This window comes from Gallinula chloropus (genome assembly GCF_964237585.1).
Source record: "Gallinula chloropus genome assembly, chromosome: Z".
In the NCBI taxonomy this organism is placed as follows: Eukaryota; Metazoa; Chordata; class Aves; order Gruiformes; family Rallidae; genus Gallinula; species Gallinula chloropus.
The window spans coordinates 64,420,970-64,444,226 of NC_140089.1; the positions used below are offsets into that span (position 1 = coordinate 64,420,970).

Consider the following 23,257-nt stretch of genomic DNA (forward strand, 5'->3'; position numbering starts at 1 on the left):
ACAGCTAACGCTTATTGTTTTATCTGTAGTTGTGATTAACTGGACACATACAAAAGGAAGAGTTATTTGATAAACTGGAATTTATTAAAAAAGGGTAAATCCTCTCAAAGTTATAATCAAGAGATAATTACCAGGAAAATGCTTTGAGTTAAATATTTTGAGTGAGCCCAATGAAAAAATAATTAACATTCAAAGAGATCCTTATCCTTAATTAGAGTATTCAAAAGAATTTTTAGCAAAGGAGGATAGCTCCCCTGGGGAGAGGAGTAGGAACATTAACAGAGCATGAAAGATCTGTTCTTCCCTTTGGGATAAGGAATATCTACATGATCTCAGTGGAGTTATATCAGCACAAAACCAGGGAAACATAGCTGTGAATCAGCTCTTTAGATTGGTTAAATGACAAATTTGATCATAGCAAAAAAAGAGATCAAGAAGGCCCTTGAAGCGCATCATATTTGAAGTGAGGTGACTAATAACAAAGCCACACACACTTACTGGAAAATGAGAAAGAAAGGCGGTGGAACTGCTGAAATCAGCAGGTGAGAGCATGACTTTTCTGAGAGTCTGTCATTCTCTACAAATGTTGAGGGTTTATCCCACTCGAGGATATATTGTCTTGTCTTGTCCTGTTTTCGCACCCCTTTGCTCAACTTGGAGCTACAATATGCCTGAAGTACCAATTTCTGTGTCACTGTAGAAGACAGATACCACAGAAGCATTTTTCTGCAAATTTGGGCAGAGGGGTACTTGTGGAGCTGCTACAGACAGTATCTCTCTTTCAAGATGTTTCACATATGATCTTTCATCTTCGTTTAGCCTTTTGGTTTGACCATGCTCTCGAATTCTGAATCGTCCGAAGTACCCGTGTAGCCCATGGACAGAGGAGTTGCCTTTCCTGCTGTGTTGCAGGCGGTCTGGCTCTTAGGCATGTCTTGTGTGCTTTATCAGCTCACCAGGGAAGGGGCACTGTCTTTGCAGAGGATGGGTAATGGTATCAACTCTTTCCACTACACAGCACACCATTACACAATGCAAATTGGTGGCTATACCATATACAGAGGCACCACCTAAATTCATATGCCTTATTTTGTAATACAGCCTTCATTCATCACAGGCCCCATGGAAACCACTGCAACACAGGTTGCCTTTTGATATGGAAACTTATCGCTGAGGTATAGACTGGGTATTAAATTCTTCTTAAAGAAGGAAAATTTCAGAGAAATATTCTCTGTGGTAACTAACCCTGCACGGTATTCCTGCAGAAGACAACAAATCCAGAGAAAAGACTTCCCAAGCATGGTGGTGTTCACTGCTTACTGAACCACTAAAAGATGATACCATCAGAAGAAGTCCTGAAAGGCACTCAATGGGATGCAGGAGATTGGGTATTAACACAAAATCAATGCTTTAGCTACGATCCTTATCAACCAGGGACTTAGATCCTTGTCTTGACCCAGGCTGAAGTGGGAAACAAAGGAAGAGTCACTTTACTCCACAAGAACCAGCCAAGTTTCCAAGCTTCTTGTATTGTCTGTCGGTGTACGCTGGATGTGTTTACACAGGAGACATTTAAACTCTGTTTCTCATTAAACTCACACAGTTAAGAAGTGGTTTATGCCTGTCTCTTGTATACTGTATTACAATAAAAACGACTTGTATATTTAACTTGCATTATCATAGTAGCACTAAGAAAAGCCCTGTTTTCCCTGAAGAGAAGCAATTCTTATTTAATTTCACCCTTTTTAAAAGAACTCATTTTTGTCTTAGTAATTTAATTTTGCATAGGAATGAGACACTAGGCTATCTCTCCATGAAGGCCACTGAGCATAAACCAAAATCAGTAACTCCATCTTGTAACTTTTGGCCCTTTGCAAGAACAAGCATAGCTAATTGATTTCTAGCTTTTTTTTTTTTTTTGCGCTAAACATTAAAATCTTGAAGACATAACACTTATGACATACTCTGAAGAATTAAAAAAGATTTGCCCTTGCTCCCTCAATGAAACTGCTTATCAGTATCACTGCAAGTATTTTACTCCCATGCCTGTGAGACCTTGCAGACCTAAAAATTTACCACATACTCTGGAAAAGTGAAGAAAAGTGTTACCCTTAATCCTTCACCAAAATCCCTTACTGGTAACACTGGAAGTAGTTTATTCTTCTGCCTCTAATGTGTCTCATATTTTTCACAACCGATACCAAGTAAGATTTTTTAGTGCACTGAACACTAGCCATAATTTGCTGCTGTTGCTATGGTACTCAATACTTCAAATATTCCAACAAAACTACATTTACAAAAACAACGTAAGCTATTTAGGAACTTACGACCCATTTTCTAAAATGACTAGGTATTTGGCTGCAAAGAAAGTCAAATTGACTTTGGCTCCTATGGCACTCAGCAATTTTTGACAGCACTTAGGTGTGGTTATCGGCAAGTCATGTACCAGGACACAGTGACCCTCACACTAAAATGATGTGAATTACAACCACTTTCATTCTGGAATCCATTTCTGCACACAAGAATTTAAAGCTGTTTAACTGCAAATTCATGTTTTGAATTAGTATGGATTAATTTTGCTAAAGTCCCTGGCTTGACAGAACCCTATGTCTCTTTCAAACATCCTGCCTGTGTCAGTAATACGTGTGGTGCTCACTGAACTGATCAGCAGTCTGTCAGCAACATCAACGGGAAAGATGTCAGTACTGAAATGCTCTACAGTTCGCTCATCTGGGCTCTCATTCATTGAGTGTGGCTCTCACTTTTAGAGTTTCGTGGAACTGTGCCCTCAGTTACACCTCGGTGAGCTGGTGAAACTTCCCTGGCTTCACCATGAAACGGCTGTGGCAGTAAGGACAAAGAACAACCCCTTTTCCCAGTGACCACACCTCTGCCACTATAGCAAATGAGGGCCAAAAAGTCCAGAGCTGTGTAAGATGAGGCTGTGGCACAAAGATTCTGAATTACGACTGTCTGGCCTCCACCCAGCTACTGCATTAGGTTATCTCACAGCATCAAATACTAACTACTGGTGCAATTAATTTTTCCATTGCAACTGCCAGTTTGTTTATCCCAGGAAGTACCACGACATGCAATAATCACACAGCTCTGGAGATGAACTGTCGGTTTACATGCTGACAACAATGTAATTTTATTCCATTAAGGGAACAGAAGCTATGCGAGACTACAGCAAATTTAATTAAGCTTAATTTATCTCTTCTGATAGCCGTACAATTACTTAACTCAATAGTTACTCTACAGCCTATATATAAAGCCTAAAATAAACTATCTATGGGGATGTCAGAAGTAGTCTGAACAATAAGCAGTAAGTCACATGAACCACATGATCACAGTAAAACATTTATTGACTGTACAGGTTTGAACAAAACACCTTGCAAATGAGCTGCAACACTTAGAAGTGGATACTACCGCATTTCATGCTCCTCTTCCAGCCCAGCTCTTTAAGAGAAGGGAAGTATTGAATTTGCTTGGTTTGAACCAAATCTGAATCCAAGAAAAATTTCTGAGCTCTATTGATCCTTGAGTCAAATTTACTACAAGGAGATTAAATGGATTGAAAAAAGATTAAATTTAATACATGGGAAGACTGATGCTGGCACTTCCAATGAACTACAGGTTAACACTAAGAGGAAGCAGTCCCTATGAAAGTTTCTTTGTTTCTCTCTCCTATTGTAAAAACCTCAGGTTTTAAGGAAAAAACCTAACATGACACATTCCTCAATTCATAGGTAGCTGCTCAGTCTATACTAAGTGATGCTAGGTTTCCCTCTGTGTCTCTAGAGAATAATGCACAGGTTGGACCATTTTGCTCAAAAACTCAGCTGGAAGTTAAAAATATTAATAATTTATAGACCTGTTCTTCCCAATTCAACATTTAGTTGATGCAACAGTTTCAAGGAAGAGTATAAAGCCTGGTTCCCCACTCCTCTTGCTGCTCCCTCTCAGTCAGCTCATCACAAACCCAAAAAGGACGCCAAGGGTAAGTAGGAAAGTGCGTGTGAGTTTTGCTGGTTGTGAATTCACGGGCCGCAGAACAGACACTGGGCTCTTATCTTTTCATGAGGCTATGCCTACGTGGCACAGAACCATTTCAATACCTGTGTTTTCTGATATTGTGAGCTCTGTTTTACTTCCCCTAATACTTGCTGTTGTTATGTAATTGCATTAGTTTTAAATTTCGGAGTATTTCCTAAATAAAGTGAACAGGTAACCTGCAGTCATACACAGTGATCAGTTAGGTCACACTTTGGGCATGTAGGAAACTATTTTAGCTGTCCTCTTCAAATTCAGGTCAACTTAATCTGAATGCATTGCCTACAGGAAAAAGAATTTGGCTTTAGACAACAAACCCATATCTTATTTCTATATTCACCCTTTATTTTTCTTGTTTTGGCAAACTATGAAGTTGGATAATTTCATGCAATTCAGTCAATCCACTTTTAGGCTTGTGATTTGTTTTGTGGGGTCTTTTTTTCTCTTGGCCATGTTGTTAAAATAAAACCACTTCTTAATTTGCTATGTGGTTGCAGTCTCGCAGAAGAATGGTTTCCACTATTCAAAGTTTAATTCTGACACCAAACCCTTGTGTTTCATGACAGGAAGACAGCACATCATTACACCACAGCGCCACAGATATAAGTCTGAAAAGGCAACAACCCTACAATCAAAGTTCATTACAACAAATGGACCACACTTAATGTTTTATTATTGTGTACTTGAGAAAACAGAGTCCTAGACATCCAAGACATTTTATTTCAGCACCTTCACCCAGCTCCAGCTTCCTTCCTTTGCAAATGGCTTAACAGCCAATTTAAAAAAAACCCCTCTGATACTCTAGTTAACTGCTGATTTGGGCCAGCCCAATTCATTATGGAGAAACTTGATGTCTGTTCAGCGTCACTGTGACTCTGGCGATGCTTACGAGTTGCCAGTTGTGCACATCTGAACTAAATGCTATTCAACATCTTAAACTCATCTCAGCAGAGCCCCCTGTTTCATGATCAAGACAAACCACTTTCTGCCTGTACTACAGAATGTCACAAAATGGCATCCATAGTGATACTTGAAGGAACTCAAAAGATGTGACTCCTTAGGTACAGAAAGCTTCCCTAAAGCATAAAGCCGACAGAAAACTGTAAGAAACATTGATCTCCACTTAGCTCTTTTCCCCATTTTATTCTTCAAGCTAACTCTTTACATTGAGAATATCCCAAGAACTTCCTATTGTTGACGGATTTAACATTCCACTTCTGTGCTTGTGTGTGTGTACCCACCCCTAACTTCTGCCCGTGTTTGCAGGGAGTGGGGCAAGGCTATCGAAGTCCCACTGCGAGGGGTCTGCCCACTACAGTGTGACAGAGGATGATCAACACGACACAATGACGTTCAACACCACAACTTGTTCAGGTGGAGCCTACAGACCGTTGGTGCGTTCAGGCACGTTCTGAAACGGCTTATGGTAAAGCACCTTTGAACTTCTACTTGACAAACAAACTTTTGCTGTGCTCTTCCAGGGGCTTACACTATCTGTGCAGGAACCACAATCTGGAGGGTAGGCATACAGCCCACCATGGAGCCACAGCAGGGAAGCAGCAATGCTGGGGGACACAACACTGCGTTGCCTCCACAGAAAACAGGAAGCACAAGTCTGGATCATAATGTTGGCAGGAGGCATGCTTTTAAGGCTGGACCCTGTAAAAGAGGGCTTAGTGGATGAAACCCATCTTATGCAGTTTAAAAGCTGTGACGACCCTTCCTCTGATGAACCTTGGGTACCTATCTATGAGCAAATGCATCAGGCATATGGAAGCCCTGCAGGTATAATTTTTTGACCTCAGTGTCACGTGGAAGTGGCAGAATTCGACAGTTCTCTCCCAGAGGACCTGAACTACTGCATTCTCCAAAGAATTACTACCTTAACTATGTTTACTTGCAAAGCCCACCTCTAAATAGCACAGAAATCTTTAGCTAGCCTCTTGATTCATTTGACAAAAGCAATATACTCTGAAGAGTATTGTGTTAGTAAAACAGCACCAGGCCTTTTCGGTTAGTCCTGAAACCAAGCCTTTTACTTCATGTGAAAATTAAGAGCTCCTGGTCCTTGGCCCTAACATCTCTTGCCAGGATACAAAATGATCCTGCAGAGAATCCACAGCTTATGAATTGCAGTCAGTTCTTTTCCAGGTAAATTCTAGGAAAAACTAACTTTGATTAAAACTATTTTTTGTATAAGGGATTAATTTCAAGATGAAAAAATCCTTAAAAAAAAAGATACAAAGTTAGTACTCACGACACATGTTTTTTAATATAGAGGGTTTTTTTCAACAGCTTTTCTCTGCTTTGTCCAATTTTGATCTTAAAATATGCATTCTTTTAAGAAGTGGGCAGAGGTAGTAATTTGGTTGAATCCTATCAATATATAGCAGCAAGTGGCTTCAAGTTCACCATGATGTATTTGCACCACACAGACAACTGCACGTTGCCTCTGAACTGGAGCAGTCAATGCAGCCCACAAAGTTCCTAAGACACATGTGCTTGGCAGTGAAAAATATTCCAGTCAAGGGATGCACTCAACACAGCTCTATCCAACCCTCCTTTCTGTGTGACTGTTGGAGGAGACTGTTCCAGCTGCTCAAGGTACAGCTGCTAATTACAGTTATTAATTATGAAGCTTTAACCATGGCACTGGAGAAGCAGCAAAGGAATAGGAGCTGCAGCCGCCTCTTAAACTCACGTGCCATCTCTGCCTCCTTTTAACCCAAGCAGAATTTGGCATAGGACCACACCTATCTCCTATCTTCAACAGAAGAATCCTAACTTAAAATGTTCCCAGCTACCACTGGCTCTGACTTTTGTGGTCAATCTCCTAGGAGAAAATTATCTAACTGATTAAAAATTACTTCCTTTTTGAGTCCATAAGAGCTTCCTTAACATCATCTAAGCACTTGATAAAAGGCAAAACCCATGGATCCAAGGATCCATGTAGCACATTTTAGGTGAATCCACAATAATAATTCACCCAGACTTAAAGTGGAAACACTCCATGATTTAAGATGCTTGGCATCCCGTAACTCTGGCCAGATGTAATCTAAATTCCCCTACCCCTTATCTAATCGTATCCTTATGAATGACAGTAGGAGTAATGTGAATGACAGGCTACAAACACCTGCAGAAGATGATGCTAGCCAGAGTGACTTCTGTTTCCAGAGTGTCTCTCTTCTCCAAGGAGAGGGGGCAGTTAAGAAGGGAGCAATACCGAAAAGACTAAAAAGGAATATAAATATCCATAAAATAAACTGATAATTTCCTCCTCAGTGTGAGTTGTTAAAACATGAAGTTACATTTATTTATATTATGCTTGGAAGTTTGAGAAAAATTAGTTCTACACTGTATCAAGAGTAATAATTGTTCAGTCATTAATGTTGCCATCATAGTCATCATCAGGCTTTCCAGACCAAGAGAAACCCTTATCACAGAGCACATGCAAGGCTTCAGAAGTGGTTATCTAACTAAACAGATGTGCAGATTTCAAAATGAGAAGTCCATGTATCTCATGTGGATCCACCTGAGATAGCACTGAAGGCAGAGTAACTTGTTGGTGTCAGTAAGAAAAAGACTAAACTGATATCGATCAGATGTACTCAATGGACCCTCACCTTCACTTGAATGTACACAGTTACAGCCTTTTTTTCCTCCCCTCCTCCTTTGAAAAGACTTCCCTCGAGTATAACATTGGTTTTGGCCTTGCCACTTAAAATACTTAAATGTATATCCTTGCTCTTCAAATAAAGCAGATAGATGAGGTACAACAACCCAGAGAGCTTTCAGAAGAGCAGAGCAGGAGGCAAAACAGACACTACAGCTGGTGCTGGGTAGTGGGACCAAGTGACTGGGAAGCACAAAGAGCCTACATTCGAAAAGAGTCACTAACTGCAAGTTTGGGGCTTTTCTTTTTTGTTTTGGTGGAGTTGGGTTTTTTGTTAGTTGTTGGGTTTTTCCGTTTGTTTCAAGTGACAACTTTAGCTCTTCTCGGAAAAGCAGGAAATCAATTCCTAGTAAAGAATCATGGAATGGTTTGGATTGGAAGGAACCTTCAAAGATTATCTAGTCCAACCTCCCTGCCACAGGCAGGGACACCTTTCATGACATGAGGCTGCTCAAAGCCTCACCAAAGGTGAACCTGAACTCTTTCACTGATGGTCCATCAAATATTCAAGCAGGTATGGCTTGGGAAGGCAGGTTTATGTGGTCTTTAAAAGAGTAACACTGTACTCTAAGAACAGATGTTAATACACCACAATTGACAAAAACCAAAGTTTTCTCTTGCTTTCTGAGGTGGTGTGGGCTTTTTTTGAAGCTGTTTTTTAGTTTGTGGACTTTGAACTGCAAAATGTTCATTAACACTACAGTTTCCTTTAGTTCTAGGGAATGTGACAGGCATTCTACCACGACTACAATGCCTGAAAATTACACAAGTTCACCCATGTTCTGTATACTGACTTTACAAAATAAACCAAGTTGACAATAAGTGAACCTTGAGATGAGTAAAATGCACAAGAATCAAAACAAGATAGTAATGCAGATTGTTCTGAAGCACACTTAAGTGATCCGAAGGCCACAAATCTTCCCTTCTCTTTAATCTCCTTTCTCTAAAACTGTGTAACCTTTTCAGTAATTTCTGTGTGGATGGGAATATGCACCTGGAAACCCAAGTCTGGACTATTTTCCAGTTTCAGAGAACCAGACTGTAAGTACAGAGCCCATTCAGCAACAGAAAACAGTGAATGAACAGGTCTGGAAAAGTTTCTTTAGTTTTGTCTACCCGTATAAATGGTTGCATAAGCCTTGTATTTTGTGTTGGTAAGTGGACTAAGTCTTGCACTTGAAATGAAGCAGCTACACACCATATACAAGGAGCCTTTATTTTCTAACATATACCTCTGGATAGCTGTTGGGGTGTAATTTGAAGGGGTGTCTTTGGAGAGGCAAAGCTTGCGTGTTTGCAGATGGGTGCAAACTGTATGATACTCTTACCTGCAGAACAGACTGCCATTGGAAAATCTTGTTACAAATAACCAAAATTCCCAGCTCTGAAGAAAGCTCCCCACTTCCTTATCAAGAATTAATACCAGGCTGAAGGTATGGGCACAAATGGCTCATGTTATCTTGGTCGTGAAAGGCTTTCAGACATAAACTTTCCTAACCAAGGAGGAGACAGTGACGATTCAGCTATCAGATATTCAGAAAAATGTGTTTATCCTTCAAAATGTCCCCTCTGTCTTTCTTTTTCACTAAAGGCTTCTCTTTTCAGGGGTCATGATTGCTAGAAAATTCATCTGAGACTTACAGGAGCAATAGCTAGGTGGTGGGTTGTTGGGCTTTTTCCCCTGCTAACTTCAGGAGTTACTGTCTTCGTTTCATTAATGAATGGCTAAAAAATGGTAAATATGCACGGAGGTTCCCAGTCCAAACAAGCCATGACATTTCCACTTTCAAAGTATTAATTCCTTCTACACACAGTTTTAAAATAAAAAGCAATTCTACATATGTTTACTTCCTCTCTAAACTTTTAATTGTGATTTTTCTGGAGAATAATGCATTGAGTACTGCAGCATTTCTTTGGTGTCTGTTGGATACTCCTGACACTTCTCAGTCTTGAAAAAAGACATTGGTTATAGGTGCTGACAAAACTTCAGCAAAATTTAACCAAAGAAGTGTCTAGTGTGCTAAAAACAGCACCCTGCGCGCCTTCATAGTGTCTGGGGAAAGTTCAGTTTGCAGCTTAACCCTATGCATGGGTTGAAAGGTTTCCTTTGATGACACTAAATAATATCAAAAACACTGACGGAAGTAGGAGTAAAGAAAACATGAGGTATCATCTGTCTACATAAGATCTTCTATAACTATAATTTCAATTCCTCTTCTTGAAAAGATGATTGCATGTTGGCGCTTACAACTCACAAACCAGCAGATTCTAAATAACACACGCACAAATCATGTCATAAAACCTACCACACAGATACCACTCACAATTTTAAACAAGCATACACAGCTACTCAAACACACAATAGAAGTTCATTCTTCAAATAAGTTGCTAGGAAAATCTAGAATAAAGAGAATAGCTCCTCTACCACCATAGCCCTAAAATACCTAAAAATGATTAAAAAAGTCACTCTGTGCTAAGAGTAGACTCCTAAAATGAGCAACACATTTCAGAAAACTGTATTCTTGAAAATATCTAACGAAAATCAATGATTGTGAATTAATGGACAAAAACCACCAACCCAAACAAAAAACCCCACCAAACAAAAAAAACCCAAACAAAATTACAGTGTTAAGTATCATGTATCCTAATTCACAGAGTCAACGTTTACAGTTGCTGAAGTATTAACATTCTTTTAATGCCATCTATACTTGGATAAGATGAACTCAGTAGATGTGTTTTAGAAAATAGAAGTTCATTCTTTAAGCAAGATAGTTCCTTTTTCTTTTTTTTATTTTTCATTTTTACTGGGCTTTTTTTTTTCTTATGTATGTGATTAAAGGGGGTGGAAATTTACAGTCCATGTAGTATGGGTTTGGTTCAGTTTTAAAATAGAAATTACATAAGGATTATACTCCTCTTCTAAGAACATACTTGATGGATATGTTTCAAGAGTGCTCACTTGTTGCTGAGGGCAGTGTTTGTATCAATTTCAGACACCCAGCTCACATAATCTGAATCATCTCTTGGAGCTCTCACTAAATAAACAGCACGAAGTAGGTAATTCACATGGTCCAAACTGGAACGTGCTTAGGTGCACAAGAGAGACGGTGAAATTACTCTCTGAAGTGTTTGGCTATTTTTAGTTTTGGCTCTCATCCATTCACCTAGCCATTAAAATTAGGTCTATCAGTTGCTTAGTTTTTTTCTTTTTGAAGAGCTAAGCAACACATACACCATGACTATTCTTCCACAGCAGATACAAGTCCTCTCCACCACTCCCTCTATTAGCAGAGTTATCCTATGAAAATATTACAGGATGCTGTGCTATGTTTGACATGTCACAGGTTTAAAACCATGTCATAGTTTACTATGTATTCCTCAAAAAACTTTCAGAAATTGTCATAATCGAGAGTCAGATGTGAAAAAAAATTACACGAACACGAGGTAAGATTTTCCTTTCAAAATAGTAATTTCCTATCAAGAACTTTTATTTTGAAGAATAGCCTACTCAAGATAGATCCCAGGAGCTTAGGCAGAAGTGCAGGAGTGAGGGAAGCAGGAGGAATTGGGTCAGGGAGGGAGGAGAGAGCAATCCTTCCCTCTGTGCTTCTTCCAGAGACCACCTGGCTTTTTTTTTGCTGGTGGATCACAAGAGGCCGAAGAACGGTACAGCTATGACCTTCACAACATCAAACAACTGTTGGCTGAGGTGAAGTCAAGACCTGTATCTAAGTTGCTATATTAACTGGTTCTTCACTTTCACTGACAGCAGGGACATATCACCTTTGAGTTTCTTCTCTGAGCGTGCCTCAAGAAATAATCATCCGTTCTCAAGAGAGTAATGGAATTCACAGAGCTCCTCTGGGGTGCCCTGAGGTGCCACCATTCATCGAAGCACTGCGCCACGCGAAGACAGGTGCTGCCTTGTATGTTACAGAGAAGCTGTTTGAAAAAGCCTGGCTTTATAGGTCTCCATTCTAGAAGGTTTCAGACCCCAACTGGATAAAGCTCAGAGCAGCCCAGTCTGATCTCATAGCTGACCTTCTCTGAGCACAAGCTTGGTTTTGAGAGAGGTTCCTCACAACAAGAAATTACTCTATGAGCAGTTTAAGTAACATTCGAAACAAGAACTTTTTCATTAACATGTAATGCACACCCCCAGGACTACGTGGTAAGGAAGCTATGTGTATCCCTATAAAGAACATCCAAATGCCAGGATTTGAGCACAGATTCAAACTACAAAACACCACAAAAACGAGCAACTCAAAACTTTTCCTTAAAGCCAACTTCACAGTTCAGCATGATCCATGAAGTAACTGAGCTGTAACATAACTAAAATATTTAAGCTTGTAGAAGTGAATAGTTTTAAGACACAAAGTGAAAAATCTACTAAACAGATTTCTGCATACAACTTTTAATGAAAACTCAGTGAAGGAACATGAGCTAGCAGCAAGATTTTTGTTTTTTCTTCATTGTACAGCATTGGATTTACATGCAGAATTATTAAATGGTAAACTAGCTAGACAATAACATAACTAAGATATAAACATCATTTGAAATTAGTTCATTTTCACTAAGGCAGTGAGTCAAAATTCCCTATTAAAAACTTTTTAAATACAAAAATAGGAATTTTAATGAACAAGCAACACACATATATATTATCTGATCAAAACATTATGTAATAGAAACTCCAAGTTTAGGTATTTAAAAAAAATTAAAAAGAAAAAAATTAATGAGGTAACAGCTTCAAGTCACGGTTGGCAGAAATCTGATGACTTTCAAGATTTGTCCCAGAAGAATCCTCTTACATTTTGTTTCTGAAAGTGTGTTTTGCCAGCTTCATAAGGTGCCAAAAATAGAATAAAGCTTTTTATGCACAGGTGTATTTTCTTCAAGGGTGAAAAAGCCACTTCACCAAACAGTTACCAAAAAGTCCAAGGCAGCAGCTGCACAGTTTGTCAGATACACTATTCAGTTTTAACATCTGAATTATATTCTAAAGCTGAATAGATTTATCTGGGCTCATTCACATGACCAGGAATTGCACAAGCATGATTAAAACTTTTATTTAAAAGCTAGTCAGAAGTCATTAATATTTTTTAGCAACTTCTTTATCCCCAAGCCCCATTTTATAACCAACAGTTTTCAGTTGGAAAAAAAAATAATTGCAACTTAAAGAATGCGGAAAATGCTTTTTAAACAAGGTTAAAAACATTTAAAGAAGGTGTCTGAGGAAACGAAGACTTACTTAAGAATGAAAATATGTACTTTTTTTTTCTTAATTAGTTTAGTATTAGATTTTATAAATCTAATTAGTATTAGATTTTATAAATCTAATTAGTATTAGATTTTATAAACTAGCTTCTGTGGGAAGAAAAAAAAACAATCAAAAAAGCCTTCCTGGACTACCTATCACTCAGAAAAGGATGGATCTGTGTCTCCAGCCAAGATTTAAAAAATTCTAATGCCAGGCTGAGGTTACATTTCACTTCCGTTTGCTCTGGCAGCATTTAGTCATGAGAGCAGTGCTCAGGCTTATAGGATGTGCGAGTTCCTCAGTAATACTACTTAATAATTTAACATTAACCATCAGAGATAGTTTAAAAAAGGCAAGATGTTTAATTTTAATTTTAAGTTTACCTGCTGTGCAAGATTTGTAACTGTTAAATATCCTTATCTCTCAATCACCTCACTAGAGGTACCATGCTTATGAACAGCATTAGGACCTTCCAGATGAGGATAAATTGAAGCAACTAGACTTCTGCTCTATTATGGAGATATGAATGGGATTTTTGGACAAGTAGTAGAGTATATTAATTTCAATACTTACAACTATTTACTAAAACAATATGAAATTTTTATCTCTGGTGACTTCTATAATGCTGTTTTTGGCTTTCAGGTGTATGTGGTCAGAAAATAACTATAAATACCAATGCAGTCTACATTTACACTGCCAAAATAAGTACTTACACTAAGACATAAATAGCGCAGAGAAGAACGCTTGCAGAAGAGGACATATCTGGCCAGTGAGGATGTATCACAACAAAATAAAATTGGACATTTTTCAGGTGTGCAGATTAAAAATGAAATCTAGCAAGATGTAGACCAAAGAGTGACTTTCATGCTTGTGGTTACTGACCTTGTTAACCTGTCAGACCCTTCCAGTTCATATAAAGACATGAAATCCCCTTACCTATATCCCTGTCTTGACAGCAGCCCTCTGAAAGGTCTTACCTTTCTCCTCTGCTGCAGACACACCTACACTCAGCTGAGCTTGCCAACCTCAGCCACCCTCACTGTGAAAAGCTGTGGCACCTCATCCTGTCCATGAAGATCTAACACTTGCCCCATGGCTGCCTGGCTCCAGCCTACACAGAGGACCACTCCTTTTGGCTCTTCACAGGGTAAGTACGTACCATCAATGCCAGAGCAGAAGGCAACTTTCCTACTTCTGGAAGAAACCAACTTGCTCTGGTGGTTTATTTCAGCGAAGCACAGCCAGCCTCAATGACTCTCATGTCCCCTACAGCTGACCTCGTTGGAAGGAAGACCACAATGCCTTTTCTTTTAGAAAGCACCAAACAATTGATCAACAGCTCCTGGTGTAAAAGCAAATCCATAAAAAGCATTGCCAAGAAACTGTTCAAGTGCCCTTCCAGCACTAGCCTCCTCACCCAGAAGCAGAGGGTCAGCTTCACCTTTGCTGAAAGGCAGGGTGCAGGAGGAAGTGGCTCGGTGATCGGCAGGCATTAGCAGGGTGCATAAGTGAAGGGCTTAGTTTGGCAACTCTTTGCCATCATGGGGCACGACCGATGCACAGCATCATCAGAAGGGCAGGGAACACGGAGAATAATCCATTTCTGTACCTCTGACACATGAAAAGCCCAGGGAGCCTCCAATGATTGGGGCATAAGGTTGTTTTGGGGGGCTTTTTTGAGTTGTTGTGGTTGGGGCTTTTTTATTTTAAATCAGAGCAGGCAGACTGCCAGCGGAAAGCACCCTTTTGGCCAGCAGAAGCAGCTAGGTGTGTCTGCCTAGTTGCCAATTCAGTATTATGAAATGCCTCTACAAAAACATGCCCATTTAGCCAGGACTAACACTTTCCATCTCCTTCATGCATGGGTTTCATGCATCTTTCTTGATCTATAATAAACAACTAACCTGTATGTATAATAAAAACCTTATCTAGTCTAAAATTCAATTTATTACAAAGGGTTTTAAACTTTGCATTTTCTTTAATAATAGCTTACTAGCAAACTTAAAGCTACCATTAGCAAGACTAACTCTGGGTTGTTTTTATTCAGAATAATCATAAGAAGAGGCTAAAAGCAGTTATTGTCGGAAGACCAATTCTAGCTAGTGGTAGGACAAAAAAACTAAACCCAGGCACTGACACTGCATATATGAAGTAGAAGAAAACAACGCACCGAAGAGTATTGTAACCTCTGTTCTACACCACAAAAACTTACAACTGGGTAGTTTCAAAAGATATCTTCAGTCATGCTCAATGCAGAACAAAGCCTAGTTACTATATCAGCATACCTGAAAACATATTTACATATGCAGAACAACAGGGAAGATCTTGTAGCTATCATTTTAAAACAAGTACTAAAACAAAGAAAACAAACTCACAAACAACACTACTCATGTATGGACTTCATCACCACCCCTTTTCACAAAAATATTGGTAGAGAATTCCAACACACAAACAGTTTAAATGAACTCGTTACAGAATACTGATAGACGTGCAACATTTGTAATACTCCTTCAACATGCACATTGCCCTCTTACAAAGCAGGGTTTCTTCTAAAACATATAATAGATGCACTGGTGACAGTTAAGTATAAAAATAAACACAATCACTCTGTTATAAAATCAGTGCAAAATTATACTTTTCTCATTTGAAAATGCATATTATTTTCCCCAGATGTGTTTAGTAGCATTATTCTCTTACAAAACCCAAGAAGTCCTGCATAATTCCATCTCTTCTTATTCTGAAGTGCATGACACATCTGACATGGTAGTATTCCCCAAACTTTGATCAAGAGCTCTTAAACTCTATGTAAACTGAGTCACACAATGATTTAAAAAAATAAAATTTAAAAAAAAAAATCTAGTGTTTCTAGCTCTAGGTTTATTAAAGGTTTTGGTTACTCTCCATGGTCTCAATACATGATGTGTTTTATTGAGAGTGACCCATATATAGTAATTTCTAATAGACGAGATATATCCACCTTAATTCATTATCTGCATCATTAAAAAGTTCCAGCTTTCTTACAGAATGACAGAGCATTACCATATTTAAATAAAAAAGTTGAAAATGTTTTCAACTGTCAGAGAACTGGTCTATTAAAGGCTGCTTTAAAATTCGCAATCCCGGTGTGCTGTAATAAGAGTCCCTTTTCTTCCAACAACTCATCAATGAAAGGCTGACATCCAGTCTTATTGGTCATTGTGCAAAAATAATGTAATTGGAATATTCTATGAAGCAGATAACTTTACTAAGATCTCAGACATTGAAATAATGCTTCCTGTTAAAGGGACACCGGCACTAACCAGTGTTCAAGGCCTTGCGTTAAGCTGATTAAACTATAAAGTAACATTCCCCCAAATCTTATTCCAAGAGATTTTCTCATACGTGTTTGTTTGTTTGTTAGGGCTTTGTCTTAAAGGGAAGATTATATTGCAAATCTCAAAGCAAGTCCATTTTTGTTTGAGGTTTTTTGTTTTGTTGGGGGGTTTTTTTGGAGGTGGTTGGGAGTTGGTGTTGGGTTTGTTGAGGTTTTTTGCACACAATATGGGAGAAGGTCCCTTTAACAAGGAAGGAGGCAGCTATCACTTAATCAGGATTTGGGAATGGAATCTGTACCTATGGGTAAATGGCAATGCGTTCTGGGTTGGTTCAGCCCTTGGTTCTGAGTTCTGCGTCACTTCTGGCGTCGCTCTCTCATCATCTGTCCCATTAATACTTTCCGGCGTTAAAGGAGACTGAATATCCCCTCCGGCTGATTCCTTAAGTAAAACAAACACATTACAAATTACCAACTGGCCTGCTCAGGAAGGCTGTGTCAGTATAAGCACTAACATTAATTCTTAAATTATACATAAATTTCTGTTAGCATTAGTGTGAGGCTCAGGTTTCCAGCATCCCTCCTGCTCATATTTCATCTCAGGAATTTAATTTAGAAGTTTATTACCATAAGCATCACATTATCTTGTACAAAACACAACCGATCCATGAATTATTTGCACATCTCCAGCCTCCTGCTTATTGCAGACCTCGCTCTCTCTTACCTGGTATTACATTCTGCTACACAACGGATGACTATGGACACCACGGACTCCTGTCTCTCACTTTATGTTCCACATGGTGAAAACGAACGATTCTGGTATTTGTTCCAAAATCTACCTTTCATATTGCTTAGTAATCAAAGTAGAAGGACCACTGGTGGTGAGCCCTTGGTTTCATCTATAAGCCATCTGTAAAGAACACTTGTTCAGCAAAGTACTTGCAAAACCTTTGTAGGCACGTTAGGCTGACCTTGCTGGTCATGGTGTTACCCAGGAAGGAGTCTCCTCCAGCTACACCCAGGTAGCTTCTGCTACTGCTGTGCGACTGGGCACCTGAAAAACTTAATGGCTGCCTCCCAGCAGAAGGCACCAGTGCTGTTTCATCACCCATCATCACATCAACATGCATATTTCAGTTCTGGCCAACAAATACCATTTCTAGTCACTGAAATTTTATTCTTTTTCTTTTTATATGAAATATACCCTTGTAGCCCACATCCCAAGTTAGAACATTACAGCCTTTTCAGTTCCTCTGTGTGGCTTTATTTTTTATTTTCTTTCCTATTGTATTCTTTTTTCAATTAATGATTTTTGCAGGAGGCAAGCAAGCCATAGAGAGTAAGCAGCCCATGTCAAATTTAAAATGTCATAGTAGGCTTTTAGTAATCAAGTGGCAACATATAACTCTAAGGTAGAAAACTTTCGTGAACAGAGTTCAATAGATGCTACGGAGAGGTATCTGTACTGCAGAGGACTGGCTGAATTAGAGTATTTCCAAAAGCTAAGCACCTCCAGTGGCCACACAGCCTTCTGCCAGGGAGAACAGGTAAAACTGCAGTTTAAGGTTACTAAGCTAAAGCAGAAGCACAGTCTCACTAAGGCCAGCGGAATCTTTTCCCAGCTCTTTCACACTGCCAAGGAAAGAACAGTAATCTCAAAATGAGTTGCAAACTATCTCAAGATAGTCATGATCTTTAGTTTTGAGCCTCCACTTGCAGCCTTCAACTAGGTTGCGAAGATAAGGTTTTTTGAAAGCCAGTAGTTAATTTCATCCTCTATCTGCAGGAAATGTTGTCCTTGACTTTGAGACAACCAGATGGAAACAGTTCTTTCAAAAAAAAAGTAAGATCTGGCTGTCACCATCACCTTCCACATCTTTCTGGTGTCCCTTAACCAAAAATATTGGCATTCAGTGCATTCACTGCACTTTAAATTGCATAAAGCAGTTGCACCACAGTTGTCAAAATTTTGCTTTTATTCTGCCATACTTCCGACATAGTGAGAGATAGGTATCTCACTCCAACTTGCATTAGTGGGTGGCACAACATTTTGTGATCTGACTTCAAGATCTATTATATTTAGCATTCATCAGGTTACACAATGCACGTGCACCAGTGCCTCCATTCTGCACCTTATTAAATTCCTACTGATTAAAAAGCAGAAATAATTAGCTTACACTGATTTAATTCCACAGATATAAACTATTATTTATAACACAAATGTAATTTTTTATTATACAAATGCAAATTATTACGCACTATCAGGAAGAGTTTTGTTATTTAATACTCAAAACCCCTACTTTAAGTGTTAATACTTTAAAAGTCAAAATTAAATCTTGATTTCGACAGAATAATCTTACTGAACTGAAACTGAGTTTAAATTAAGTGTGAAAGAGCAGAGTTAGCAAGATAATCAGGCAAAGGAATTATTTTACACAATTATATGGTTTGTCTATTATTATCTTCTGATCTGATATTTTCCACTGACATTAAATGAAAGCCTTTATAAATCCAGGAGTTTCTTTAATTTCCTTCTTTTCTCAAACTACACAAAATATTCTAAAAAATATGTACCACACCATACAAAATCTGGATGCTTGTACCTTTAAGCTAAAATTTCTACAACTCTATTAATTAAGATAGATAAAGCCACAGCTTCCTTATTAAAATGTTTTAAGTGTTAGTGCATAAAAGATTATCTCAGTAGAAGAAATGTGTCAGTTCCATCTAGTTCCATCCTTGTTTTTCAGTAAAGCACTTCCATGGACTTCCAATGTGAATGCAAAACGACAGAAATTAATGCAGGCAAACATCACAGTCTACATAACACCTGAAGGTTTGCTGCCTGCAAATTCTTGAGGGGCTGGTTTTGTACAAGAGAAACATCAAATTCCAGGATGTATTTCTTCCACCAATAATGCAAGTTAATCAGTGCTCTCACTCACAATTATACATGCCTGATAAATAATTTATTTGAAGCTAACTAATGAAGCTGGCTATGAATAAAGTACTAAAGATGAGTGGAAAAAAAACCTCACAGTGAAAAAAATCTTTTAAAATGTTTGCAAATAATATGTTCCCATTTTATATTAATTAGACCAAAAGAATTTTAGAAACATTTTTGTGAGATGTTAATATGTAATGAAGGGGGTTCTTTTCCATAACATTATAGCTTCCTGCATCCACTCCAGACTTGACAGAGTTGGGGAAGAAATTGTGGTCAGTTTAAAAAAAGAGATTTTCATGCCTCCCATCTAGCTGCAAGAGCAGGCTAACCTAGTTCTAACATTCAACTGTATAGATATTATATGAAAATAACAGTGCTTAAATTGGAAAAGGTAAGTCTTAGTGCAAGTTTATGATCTATTTTAAATCCTGGTATTTCCCACTCATGACAGCTACAAATTGGTATTTCATGCACTGGAGAAGGAAGGATTAAGAGCTCCCCTGTGGTACAAAACCACTGTTGTATCATATATAGGTTTCTGGAAGATACTGAACTCACCAGTCCTGGGCTTGCACACGGTCTGAGGATCAGTATTTTTCTACCTGACAAGTAAAAGTGAAAGCCTGACTTGGTTGTATTTGCTATCTAAGGCTGTGAGAGACCTGCACTGTTTAAAGGAGCTCTGGCCCTACTAATGGCTATGCAGGACTCTGGTGATGCCAAGCAGTATAAAAAAGATGGTGACTGCTTAGTTTGCAAACTAAACATAACAGAGGGGAATTCATCAAAAGATGTCTTAAATTTAAAACAATCTTACAAACAAAATGGATGCACTCACAAGAGTCTTTGAAGTAAAACACGCATACTTCACGGCACAGATCAAGCCACCTCTTAAAGGTGACTAAATACGGAGCAGAAGAAAAGGAGAAGTAGAGGGTTCTAAAATCAGGAACAAACCAAATCAATTCAAACTTGTTTTCTCATTAAGTATTCCATACACTTCTCTGGCATTGCTGTTCTTCACAGCAGTTCTCTGTTCAGTGCTGACTGGCAGTGTGTAAGTCTGTAAGCTACTGATAAAAATACAGTAACACATGTGAAACATTTGTTCCAGGATAGAAATTCAAATAATGTCCCAGAAAAAAACATTTCTTTCTACAAGCTCTGTAAGTAAATTTCATATTTCTACAAAGAAAAAGCCAAAAGGTGACAAACCGTGGCTGTTTTTCCAAAACAAACTCATTCCTGCGCTAAAAAAGGTGATTCCAAAACTTTTCAGGCAACAGCTATTCCTAATACTGTGGACAGGAGAGGCTCACAATCACAGATAAGACTATTTTGAGTAAATCACTCACAATCTCAGAAATTAACAGAAGTCCTAAATCTGAAATGGAGGACAGATTCTTGCTTAGAGAAAAAGAACTGAGGTTGATTATGACTGATGGGGTGAGACTGCACCCCTTACAAACCATCTTATTTGCTTCTGTACTTGAAGCTAACTAAGGTTAGTTTAAAAGGAGAAGAAAAAAGGGGTGAGGAAGGACAGATTTTCAGACTATTGTTTCACACAACTCAGTGAACTCTGGATCCAAGTGTTGCTCTTTCAGTGCACAGGTAAGCTTGTTACTGAAAAGAGACCATGGATGGCTGATCACTGTGAGATCCATGAGTACGTGACAAGAGCAAAATAAGTCCCTATATTAAAAGATGGACCTGGAAAATAGGAGGTGGCACAGCCGGGGTGCCGTTATTTTTATATAAACAAGATAAGAGCATTTGAAAGATTTATTACCTAAGGCTGAGTTTAAAGGGACACCAGATGAGGTACCTACAGGCATAGGTGGTCTTAGAAGTACCAAAATAGACAACTTCTTTCTAGACCAAAGAGTCCAGACATGCCAGATATAGATAAAGAGTGTATTATTGTAGAAATATGTTTTAACACAGATGGGTCAAAAGTGCATGCTCTCTGACACAGCAATGACGCTTTGCTCTTCTTCATTTCAAGAAAGCACCGTGTACTTGGTGGGACTTAACACATAACAAAGCAGCATCTTTCTTATAACTTGTTGGTCCAGGTCACTGTCTTTCTCTGGAAAAGTTCTTTTTACAGTCAAGGTAAATGGTGTTTTCATGTATTATCTGATATTCTGGGAAATTAAAGCAAGGCCTGCTGGTAAATAGAAGGACAGGCAGTATTAAAAGAAACAGTGAAAATGTGGAGTTTAAAATTAGCAGCAACATAGGTTAGAGGAAAAAGTGCTTCTGCTACGAAATAACTGCATATTGGGCCATATATCATTTTCTTTCTACCACGTGTTTCTCACACATACACACAGAAAAAAAAAAGCCTAAAAATACATACCATCAGATGAAATTGTCTATCTAAAAAATGCCAGTGTGGAACTACTTCCTGTCCACTGAGGCATTTTTCTCACGGAAATATCTAGCCAAATAATACCAGGACTTTTGCCAAAGCTCATAAAACCTTGGAGAACCAGCCTAACTTCAGTGGACTTTAGATAAGACTGTTCCGAAGTTTTAACATGGCTAGCTCCAATAAGTACTTGAATAATCTATTTCTGAGATATTGCTGTTGTTAGCTCTTGTTTTCTATTCCTTCTTAGTTTCAAAACAAGATTTTGCAGGATGTTCAGAACTGAAACTCATACATACCAGCAGCATTTCCAGGGTTACATCAAACAACAGTGAACAGCAAATACCTTGTGCAGGGTTTTGTTACGCTAGCTGTAGAGATATTCTAGTAAGATTCACTCCATAGTGACATACTGAATGCAGAATAAATTATATGCACTTTTTCTCTTTCAGAATTTTATGTCAGAGAGGGTGGTTAGTGTAACATACCTCATACTTTATGCAACTGGTAAATAATAAGGGCATTTTTAAAAACAGCATAAAGAGAAATATAACATTGTTTGACATGTGCATTTTCCTGTTCTCATATACAGCATCCTACCACCTATTTTTAATTTACTGCAGAAGTATTTCTCCAAGTCCAAGACAGCAGAAGGACTGACACTTGCACTGTAGAGCTCACTACTCACATATTACCTCCCAAAGCCTTTCCTGTCAAAACTTCCTAAAAAAGCCAGGTTCCTGTGAAGTCCTGGCTGGCTACTGAGAAGGTCGCCTTCCTTTTTTTACTTGCCTTCTCTGCAAAGGATCACTATGCAAAAGGGAAAGATGAGCTCTAAAATGATTTAGAAAGGCAACACTTTAATTATTTGCCTTGCAGTCCCTTTTTGGCAGATGATCAAAATGACAGCAAGTGCTCCTTCAAATGTCTTTGTTCCTCCTCATGACCAAGGACCTATCTTTTCCCCCAGTCAGAAATCTCTCAGAATGAGCCCCAGTGCCATGGAAGAGCTGCAGCTTGCCATGAAGCCATCACTTCTCATCTGCTCCAAACCCTGGAGTTCCTGATTCAACTCCCTTTTCTCTGGGGAACTAATGAGAAGCATTAAGTATGTGAAGACTATTATGCTGATGTGTCAGCACTTGCACTAACTATCTTTCAGAATAATACACTAACTTATCAACACAGCGAAAAGCCAAGAGATGAAAAGTAAGGCCTGAATATGAAATTATTCCTAAGTGTGCAGTAATTAAATTGCAGCTCTCAATGTGCATTATAGAATTGCTCAAGGTAACATTTCTGTAACTGCCTACAGTATAAAATGTTAGTTCCAAGTATAAAAGGAAATCTGCACAGGAAAGTGAACACTATTAATAGCTTACATAGCTTAAGAGAAAGCTTTAACCCTGGGCAGCTGCTAGGTGAAAGCATCTTGTCTCTGAGTGTGTAGTTCAAATTTATGTCCAGACCAAATAATAAGTCATTCCATTTGACAGTGTCAGATTTAACTACTGACTCCAGACTATTAATCGACATGTCAAAAGAGAAGCAGAGTAATTGTTCTGCCTATAATATTGAATAACTAGAGGCCTGGCTGAAGCACCTCACTGTGTCTAAAGCCAAGCGTGTATTAGGAT

The 23,257-nt window shown here is 38.6% G+C and overlaps 1 protein-coding gene across 1 annotated transcript in view; it reads right to left on the reverse strand.

Moving 5' to 3' along the window:
• Positions 1-23,257, reverse strand: part of HOMER1 (homer scaffold protein 1) — a gene marked incomplete at its 5' end in the record, with an annotated part of 84,790 nt that overhangs the window by 26,344 nt on the left and 35,189 nt on the right. The window contains one exon of the mRNA XM_084278499.1: positions 16,596-16,738. Within this exon, the coding sequence (XP_084134625.1) occupies positions 16,596-16,738 (143 nt within the window). The remainder of the gene's footprint in view (positions 1-16,595; positions 16,739-23,257) is intronic.